The sequence below is a fragment of the Passer montanus genome, unplaced genomic scaffold, assembly GCF_014805655.1.
Source record: "Passer montanus isolate IOZ18808 unplaced genomic scaffold, ASM1480565v1 scaffold156, whole genome shotgun sequence".
Lineage (NCBI taxonomy): Eukaryota > Metazoa > Chordata > Aves > Passeriformes > Passeridae > Passer > Passer montanus.
The window spans coordinates 383,921-393,744 of NW_024362716.1; the positions used below are offsets into that span (position 1 = coordinate 383,921).

The window sequence follows — 9,824 nt, forward strand, 5'->3', positions numbered from 1 at the left end:
GAGCGCCGGGCCGCCGCCGTGAGTCGGGGGGCACCGGGGCACCGGGGGCACCGGGAGCTGGGGGGGCAACGGGAACGTGGGGAGCATCAATATCATTGGGGGTACCGGGAGCATCGGGGCACCGGGGGCACCGGGGGCGTGGGGAGCACCAGGAGCATTGGGGGTACCAGGAGCATCGGGGCACTGGGAGCACTGGGGGGCACCAGGGGTGTGGGGAGCATCAATAGCATTGGGTGTACCGGGAGCATCGGGGCACTGGGATTACTGGGAGCACTGGGGGGCACCAGGGGCGTGGGGAGCATCAGGATCATCGGGGTCAGTATTGGGAGCACGGGGAGCACCAGGAACAGCTGGCACGCTGAGTACCAGGAGCAGCGGGGGCACCGGGGGGGCACCAGGGGCACTGGGAGCACTGGGGGCAGCAGAGGCAGCAGGGCCCCCAGGAGCAGTGGGGGCACCCCTGGCAGGCATCTCTGCCAACGCAGCCCCGCACTGGGGCACCCCCCGTGGGACAAACACGGGGGGCACCGGGGCACCCCCAATGGTCTCCTCCAGCAGCTTTGGGGTGCCCCAGTGAGGGCATCCCCACGGGTTTGGGGTGCCCACAGTGTCACCCCTTTACCCTGAGCCTGCCCAATCCCGGTGACCCCCGTGTGGGCTCTGTGTGCCCCCCACACCCCCTCAGTGTGTGCCCGGCCCCCCAAATCTGTACCCCTGCCCCAGAGCAGTGCACCCCACCTCCTGCCAGCCCGTGCCCGGCCTGGCTGCTGTCAACAGAAACGGGGGGACCGTCCACACCCTCCACGGGGACTCGGCCCCGCGCAGACCCAGCGTGGGGGGCACGCGGGGGGCTGCAGGCAGCTCTCCCTGCTTTGGGGTGCCAGCCCTGCCGCGGTCCTGGGCGGGGGCGGCGCTGCCCGGTGCCCCCCCGCTGGATGCGGGGGCCGCGTGGGGGTGTCCGGCCCCGCCACCGGGCTGAGCCCGGTGCCAGCTCCGCGCTCTCCTCCTCCTCCTCGCCGCAGGATGCTGTTCTCAACGCCTGTTACCGGGGCTGCCGGCTGTTCTCCATCTGTCACTTCGTGGATGCGAGCGCCGAGCTCAACACGACCAGAGCCGAGTGCGAGGCAGGTGAGAGGAGCCGCTGGCCGAGCGGCCCCCAAACGCCGTCCCGGGGGGATGCCCATCCCCAAACCCCACCGGGAGCAGCGCCACACCCGACACCCGACACCTCCAGAGCGTCCCGCCCCGCTCAGCCCCGCAGCCCCGGATCGACGTGCCCTGGGTGGCAGTGGGGAGGGGCACGGGGGTCGCAGGGACTGAGCACCCCCCAACGCTGACCCCTCCTCTCCCCCAGCCTGTGCTGAAGCCTATGGAAACGCAGAGGAGCAGTTTGGGTGCGTGACCGGGTGCCGCAAGCAGCTGCCCGAGGTGGAGGAGAGCAGGAAGGAGAAGGTGAAGGGAGATGGGGGAATCCTTCCTCGAATGGAGCTCAGCACGGTCCCCCCTTCCTTGGGATGGGGGACACCCCACATGTGCAACCCATCCATCCATCATCCATCCACCATCCATCCATCATCCATCCATCATCCATCCATCCATCCATCCATCCATCCATCCATCCATCCATCCATCCATCCCTCCACCCCTCCATCTGGATGGGATCTCCAGATGTGCCAGGCTGATCCAAGCCACCACTGGTTGCTTTGTCACAAATCTAAAGAGCAAATTAAGGGGGCTGGGCTTGGCTTGGGCCAGGCAGGGAGACCACGGGGAATTCCCGGGGGAGAGGATCTGACTGGGGATCGTGGCAGACTCCCCCAGTTTTGATTTGTTATCCTTCCCAGCAATCAGCAACGCTTTCCCCTCCTACATTTAATTAATTCACCTTTTGCCCAATTAATGAAATTAGACTTTGGCCCAAGGAAGAGGCTTTTGGCTCCGTGCACGTGCGGGCAAAGATGAATCCGCGCCATAAAAGAGTGAAAAGCTCCTTTGAACCCCCTCCTTTGCAGCCCGGTTTTAAGACCTTCCCAGGGCCTGATCCCACTCCCCAACCCCTCTCCAAGGCCAGGGATGAGCATCCGGGGGTGACTGGGGTGACAGGGAGGGCCCTCACCCCCTCCACCCACCCGAAGCATTTTTCCTCAGGTTCCCAGACGAGCAGGCAAAGCAGATTTAGCATAATAATTAGATACAGAATCTGACCTATTTATTTCCTGTTTGCTGGTTTGACCGTGCAAGGGGCTGTCGGAAAATGTTCGGAGCCAGTGGCAGGGAGCAGCCAAGCGGATTCCAGCAGGGATGCTTTAAAAATAACAAACTGCCGCGACGGCCAAGAATCCAGGGCACCGAGAGGCTGCCAGCAGAGGAACGCCCTCGGCACCGCGGCCGCTCCGCTCCATTGTCTCCGGCAGAGGAGCGTGATCCCGCCCCAAAGGGACGCTCCTGGGGCTGGGTGATGGCCCCAAAGCTGGGTGGTCACCCCAGGGATCACAGCCCCCGCTGGGTGACCCTCCTGGGAGTGGAGCACGGCCCTGGCACATCCCTTTCTGTGCCCGGGAGAAGCAGGTTGAGCCCAGACCTGAGCAGCCAGCTCAACCCAGCCACGACCTCAGGGTGGGATGTTCCCCACCAGGGGGGTGACGAGGGGACAGCGCTGAGCTGATGTCCCCGTTCCTTTGCAGAGCGTGGAGCTGAAAGCGCCGTCGTTTTCCATGTTGGATTTGGTCTCCACCTTCTGCAACGACATCGTCAGCTCTGCCCAGAGCTTCATCTCCTCCACCTGGACCTTCTACCTGCAGGCGGACGATGGCAAAGTCGTGGTGTTTCAGGTGGGGGTGTCGCCAGGACCCCCTCTGTGGGTGCCCAGAGGGGTGGGGACCCCTTTCCTCACTGCCTTCTCCCTCTCTCCCTGCCCATCCAGTCCCAGCCCGAGATGGAGTACCCAGCACCCGAGGTCCTGGAGATCCAGCCAGCGCAGCCGGGGTCGGGATCGGGACCCAGCCCTGCTGTCCCCCAGCCCCACACAGGTGCGGGGGGGTCTGGGCTGCTGGGAGGGGCTGGGAGCCTCCGAGCCCTCCTGGCTCCCTTCCGAGTCCTCCAGAGCTGAACAAATTTCCCATTCCTCGGGTCTGATCAGCTTCCCACACCCCCACCCACGCCGGGGGGGCTCTGGATGGGACCCTGCCCCACGGAGCTGCGGGGATCCTCTGTGCCCCCTTAGCGGGCAGAGGGTCTGGGGAGAGAGGGGGACCCCCACCACGCTGCCACGGGGACGGAGAGGGGAGGGTGTGCCCACATGGGCGCCCATGTTCAGCATCTTCTCCCCTCCCAGGCCCCCGGGCAAAGGGGGACAAGCCCCCCGTGAAGGAGCCGCGGGGCAAAGCCAAGGCGCACCCCCCGGAGCCCCCGCAGCAGGAGCACGACTTCCTGGGCTGCATGTCCAAGTAGGTGCTCTGGGACCTGCTGGACGTGGCACAGCAGATCCCCCCCAGCCCCAATTCCCAGCCCGTGCCCTGCCATAAACTCGTGCCTCCTCTTTGGCGGGGGGTGGTGGGGTGCTACAGGCGCTCGGGCCTTCCTCGCTGGATCCTGGCCGCCTGCCTCTTCCTCTCCATCATGGTGATGCTGTGGCTCAGCTGTGCCAGCCTGGTGACCGCCCCCGAGCAGCACGTCAAGACCCAGGTATGGGTGAGCGCAGCCCCCAGGGTGTCAGGGACAGCTGGCACGGCTGGGTGGGCATTGCCGTGCCCCGTTACACCGTGTGGGGTGTGAGGTGCACCCACAGCCAGCCCCAGCGTGTCCCCAAGCTGCACCCCGTCCTGGGGCTGCACTCTTGTCTCTGCCTGTCTTCCAGCCTCTGAGCATCAACGGGGACAAGGAGTACCTGGAGGACCTGGGTGGCCCCGGCGCCTTCCCCCTGCCGCCCGTCATCACCGTCACCCTGTGCCCCGCGCACGGCGGGGACGACGCGGGGCCGCTGCCCCTCAAAGTCGACCTGGACAAGACCATCCTGTAGCGCTCCCGCCCCTTCCACCGCCTCCTCCGACCCCTCACCATCCCCACGGCATCGCCCCCGGCCCCGCCCGGCTCCCCGCGCCCCCCGCTCCCGGACGGGCACCTCCCGCTCCCCTCCCGGGCACGGCCGCTCTGGGCAGGCTCCGGGAGCGGGCAGCGGCTCTGCCTCCCCCAGGGATGTGCCGAGAGCCGGGATCCCGGCTCGCAGGGCCGAGAGCGGAGCTGCCGGAGCGGGGAGGCCGGAGGGAGCCCGGCCCCGGAGCGGGACTCTGCCTCCTCCCGCCCGGAGCCGCCGGGGCCCCGCAGCCCTCCGGGCACGGCTCCAGCGCTGGGCAGGAGGGAGCCGGCTGCGGTGGGGGATGGAGAGTGTCTGCAGCCTTCTGAGCTTTGGCTCGGCACATCCCCGGCCTCCCACCTTGGGCTGAGCCTCCGAGGCGCCGGCCCCGGCCCTGGGAACTCCCTTCCGCCGGCCGGAGCCGATTGCCTCGGGGAGCCGAAACGTGGCGAATGGATTTGGCGTTGGCAGCCGGAGACGGGAGCGGATCCCGCCGCCTCCGTGCCCACGCCAGCACCCGGCCAGCCCCTTCCCGGAGCTGTGCAGGGGCCCTGGCATGGCTCCTTGCCCTCCCTGCCCCGTGATGCCCTCGGGGAGATGGCCCTGGTGCCAACAAGCAGGGGATGAGGCGGCGTTTCCCTGACTCCGAGCTCGGACAGGAGGTGGGAGCTGCTGGGACGGCTCCATCCCGGGCTCGGCATCCCGTAGGGATGGCTCCATCCCGGGCTCGGCATCCCGTAGGGATGGCTCCATCCCGGGCTCAGCACGCCTGCCCCGTGCTGGAGCAGCCTGCGGGGCTGTAGCTGAGGCACGGCCGTCTCTGTGTCCCTGGGCTCACAGCGCTGCCCTCAAAGTGGGCGGTGGGCCCAAGCACGGCTCCCCTCGGCTCACCTGGCCCAGCCCCTGGCCATGGAGGTGCCTCCCCGCTCCCCGTGTCCCCCCATCCTGCACCACTCGATCTCATGCATCGTTCCGTGGTTTGATTCGCACCAGCACGGGGCTCCTCGCGCCCCACGGGGACACCCCTGTGCCGGTCCCGCCACCCCCGTGTCACCTAACGCGTCTGTACAGATTAACTTATTACCCCCGACCCTCCCCCGGGTGTTCGGGCTCTCTCTGTGCGCCGGCGGCTGCCGGGGGCCGTGGCGTGGTGGGGCCGGGGGCTCTCATCCCCCTCCACGCCGGTTTTGTGCCGCTCTGTGTCACTTCCACCCATCCAACATATCTGGCTTTGGGGAACCGGGTTGGGGGGAGGCGTGGGGGGGTCTCGTGTCCGTTTTGGGGTCCACTTTTCGTTGTTGCTTTCCGGCCGCGTGTGAAGCTCGGTGGAGTCTTTGATGTTCCAGCCACGGCAGCTCCCCCGATCCCCGGGCAGCAGCTCCGGGCCGTGGCGGAGCCCTCCCGGCCCCGGCGGAGCCCTCCCGGCCTCGCCTCCGAAGGGCAAACCCAGCCCTGAGCTGCGAGGGGGAGTACAATAAAAGGTTTGTACCAGAGCTGGGCGAGTCGGTGGCTTCGTGGGGCGCTGGTCCCGGGATGGGAGCGGGTCTGATCCCCCACGCGGGGCCGGCAGGAGGGCGCGGGGCTGTTCCCGTTCTGGAAACTGAGCTGGGATGAAACCTCTGGCAAACCAGAGAGAAATCCCTGCTGGGCTGTTTGGCATGGGCACAGAACAAAGCTCCTCTCTGCTGCTGGGCTGAGAGATTCAGCATGGAGAGCAGGGGGAGATGCCGTGGGGCAAGCCCCCCAAAGCACCCCCCTGCGAGCTGCAAGGAGGGGCTGCAGCCTCAGGGAGGGCTCCGTGCTCGTGGAAGCCTTGGGGAACGAGGGCTGTTCTCACTGAAAACACCCGTGGGCACCGTTTTGAGGAGGAAAAGTGTGAATCAGGCCGGGCTGATGTCACCCCCGGTGTCACACACACAGCACTGGGGGGCTGGCGTGTCCCACCTTTCCTTTCCCCGCGGCGCGTGTTTGTCCTGGCGCCGTGCCCGCGGCACAGCCGAGCTCTCCGGTGCCAGGCACGGCAGGCCGGCTCACGCGAGGGGCTGGAGCCTCGTCTGCAGCACTTCAGTAGCTCAGCAGGGTCCCCAGCTCGGAGCCAGCGGCGGCGGGGGGCCCCCGAGGAGCCCCCGTTCGCCCCGGGACGCGGAGCCAGGGCTGCGGAGGTGCCGGGGATGGATGCCGGCGTGCTTGGCAGCAGTCACGGCCAAGGAAGGCTCTCCAAAGGCCTGCTCTGCTCCCTGCCAGGAGCACGTCCCTGCCTGTCCCTCCGTGGGGGTGCGGTGTCACCCCTGGCCGTGCTGGGGAGCGCGGCCCAGCGCTGGCACCGCGGGGACAGGAGGGGCTGTCCCTAAATGGAGCGCAGAGGGATGGCGTTCCCAGCTCGGGGGAGGATGCTCGGGCAGCCTCGGCCCTGTGGGGCTGGCATGGCAGGCACTGCGGGCGCCATGGCCACGTTTCCCAGCCCACAATGGGATTTGGGGTGTCCTCAGCAGCGCCTCGGGATGGGAGGCAGGAAAAGAGGGAAGGGCTGGGGGATGCAGCACGGAGCAGCTTTTGAGGGGGGCACAATGAGATGACTCCCCCCGGCCAGGCCCAGGCCACCGAGTGCCCCTCAGAGGGCAGGACACCCCCAGGGGGTGTCTTTGTGCTGAATTTTCACAGGGGCTGGTGCTGGGGGAGGCCCCAGATCAGTGCAGACAGCTGGCAAAGCCAGCCCAGCACGGGCAGAGCCCCGAGCGTGTCCCCTCCTGGGATGGGAGCGGGCTGCAGACCGTGGACAAGCTCCTCGTCTTTAAACTGGAGTCAGATTCCTCACTGCTGGCTCGGGGGCAGGAAGCTGTGCCCAGGAGCAGGTGAGGAGGGACCCCACTCTAACAAGAAGGAGACGCATGAAATTCGCTGGTTCCACTCCCCCCAGCAGGCAGCCAGGCCTTTTCCACCCGACGCCTTTTCCTTCTCGCTCCCTCTTTCATTTCTTCACAGGGGAAGGGAAATTCGTGGTGTGTGGCCGTGGAACCACCCTCCAGCCCCTGGTGGTGGTGGTGAGGGCATGGGGGCACCCAGAGCCTTGGGGTGAGCATTTGTGTGCCCACGTTCACACCCATGTGTCCATCACCGTGTCCTTGTGTCCATCCTCCTGTCCTCGTGTCCTTGTGTCCATCCTCCCACCCTCGCGCTCACCCTGATGTCCTTGTGTCCACACTCACCTTTATGTCCACACACCCTCGTGTCCACACTCACCCCTGTGTGTCCACGTGTCCAACCACAGCTCCACAACTAATCCCACATGCGTCTCTGGCAAGAAGTCGCCTCAAAAAGTGGGAAAAATCCAGCAAATTCCCCCTGCACTTCCACCACAGATCCCTGTGGCCTCTCCCCCCTTGGCTGTGGCTCGGTCTCCGTGCCAGCAGTGGGTGCTGAGGGTTGTGGGGGTCTCACCAGCTGTAATCAGGGTCAGCAGCCCCCCTGGCTGCTCTTGGTGGCTGCACTGGGCTGCTGTTGTCCCCTCCAGAAAATCTCAGCTGCTGGGAGCTGGCCTGGCTCCACCAGGCTCACACAAAGCTGGGCCAGGCACGGATTTCCCTCCCTCTGCCATCTGCTCCCCAGCGTGCCTTTGTCCCTGTTTCTCACCCCGTCCCCCCAGGAGCACTCACAGCTCCTTGTCCCGGAGCCCTGGGGTGCTCCCCCAGGATGTCTCTGCTCTGGGGGAGCACTGGGGTCCCTGGCATGCCTCAGAGGGCAGAAATCCCAGGACTGGGTCAGCAGGGAGGAGGAGTCCATGTGCCAATCCCCCTTCTGATGGTTTGGGACCAATGATCCCCTTCCCTCATCCCAGGGACATTCTGCAGGACGCCAAGAGATCAGGCAGGTTTCTAACTCCTGTCTTGTAGGAGGAAGGGGGTGCTGGCTCTCATTCTTCCGTGAGAGTCGCAGGTTTGGAGCTGCAGGGCTCCTGGAGGTGATGGAAGCAGAGCCTGGGCTCCTCTCTCACATGGGAAAGGATATTTTCCAGCAGCTCCAGCTGCCTCTCCCTGCTCCTGGCCCAGCTCCTGGCAGCACAAAGCTGCAATCCCGAATTCCTGACCAACACTCAGAGCTGTAAATTCACTTTTAACCCCAATGGAGATAAATCCCCATCCAGGGACGGAGCAAGGATGAGGAGGTGAGATGAAGAGCTGGGCAAGGGCTCAAAGCACCTTTCTGGCCCCACGTGTGGAGCTGAGCCCTTTCCCTTACAAATTCTCCTTTGAATTGTGCCTGGAGCCACCACAAAGCCCACCAGGCCTTCAGAGATGGAAACCCCAGGGAGCTGCTGGCGCTGGGCAGGGCAGCACCATGCCAGGGATGGGAAAACACATCCAGGGCTCTCCCCTGCCCGTCCTCGTCCCGTGACCTACCCACCGAGCCGGAGCCACGGGCCATTCAACAGCAACAAACCCAAGGAAAAACAATCTCCTCGTGCTAATGGGATTGGTTCTGTCCCTACCACGCACATTCCAGCCCGGCTCGAGGGACCCCTCGGGGGGCGGGGGGGGGATAATGAAGCCAAATTATTCCTCGTCTTCAAATGTCAGAGCTGAGCGCGGTGCCGCCGGCCGGGCCTGGCGCAGCTGCTGGCCTGGCGCTGCCACGGGGACGTGCAGCACCCTCGGAGCTCAGCCAGCCACAGGCATTTTCCATCGCCTGGCCCTCGTTGCTCCTTGGAACGCCGCGAGGGGCTCCTTCGAGTGTTCTCCTGCCAGGTGAGGAGCGCAGCCAAGCTGGTGGGGGAGCTGGGCTTTGATGGGACGGAGGGGAAGCAGGCTCCCGATGGGCTGGGGGTGCTGCAGCACCTGGAGCCTCCCTGCTTTTGGGGGATGGCACGTGCTGGACACGGAGGGGACCTGCGGGGTTGTGGCCGTGGTGCCAGTGGAGCTGGAATGGGCAACGGCGCCAGCTGAGAGGGAGCCAGCCCCGAGGGGTCAGCTCTCCGTGTGGGACTGGAGGAGCCCAAGATTCCTCCAGAAGGTGTTGATCCTTCCCCCAGGGCAGACCCACGTGCTCTGTGCTCGTGTCCTGCAGTGGCACAGGGCATGGCACTGCCACACTCCGCGTTCCATCCCTGGCACCGCTGCTCCACAGGGTGGGGGGCACGGCCTGGGGTGGGCACCCAGCCAGAGAACCAGGCTGGCTCCGTCCTGGCACAGAGGGGATGCTGCTGTCCCCGTGTTCTGTGCTGGTTGTGTTGGGTTGTCTCTGAAATTGGGGAATTTGGGACTGGTGGGGCTCGGCTGCACCCCAGGATGGTGGGAGCCCACAGAGCTCCTCCCGAGGGACCCTGGTATCCCACATCCCTGGGAGTCCCACATCCCTGAGGGTCCCATGTCCCTGAGGGTCCCATGTCCCTGAGGGCCTCACATCTCTGAGGGTACCACATGCCTGAGGGTCTCACATCTCTGAGGGTCCCCCATCCCAGGGGGTCTCACATCTCTGAGGGTACCACATGCCTGAGGGTCTCACATCCCTGAGGGTCTCACATCCCTGGGGGTCCCACATCCCTGGGGGTCCCACATCCTGGCCTGGTGGCCACTCTCCACCATGGAATTCTCCCTCTGCCGTGGTGGAGCTGCAGGGGGAAGGAGGGGCTGATCCCCCTCTGCCAGCCCACAGCAGATCAAACATCTCCTGGGGAAACGCATCCAGGATAAAAGGGACAGGGGAAAGGCTGGAGCATCCTGCTGGCACAGCAGACACCCCCCGGCTCTGCTTCCCC

The 9,824-nt window shown here is 65.8% G+C and overlaps 1 protein-coding gene across 1 annotated transcript in view; it reads left to right on the plus strand.

Moving 5' to 3' along the window:
- TMEM59L (transmembrane protein 59 like) overlaps positions 1-5,565 on the plus strand; it is a 6,176-nt gene extending 611 nt beyond the window's left edge. Inside the window, exons 2-9 of the mRNA XM_039702475.1 lie at positions 4-18; positions 1,023-1,128; positions 1,355-1,452; positions 2,685-2,831; positions 2,924-3,029; positions 3,335-3,446; positions 3,567-3,684; positions 3,857-5,565. Coding sequence (XP_039558409.1) covers positions 4-18; positions 1,023-1,128; positions 1,355-1,452; positions 2,685-2,831; positions 2,924-3,029; positions 3,335-3,446; positions 3,567-3,684; positions 3,857-4,018 — 864 coding nt within the window. The 3' untranslated portion in view covers positions 4,019-5,565. The remainder of the gene's footprint in view (positions 1-3; positions 19-1,022; positions 1,129-1,354; positions 1,453-2,684; positions 2,832-2,923; positions 3,030-3,334; positions 3,447-3,566; positions 3,685-3,856) is intronic.
- Positions 5,566-9,824: the final 4,259 nt, after the last annotated feature.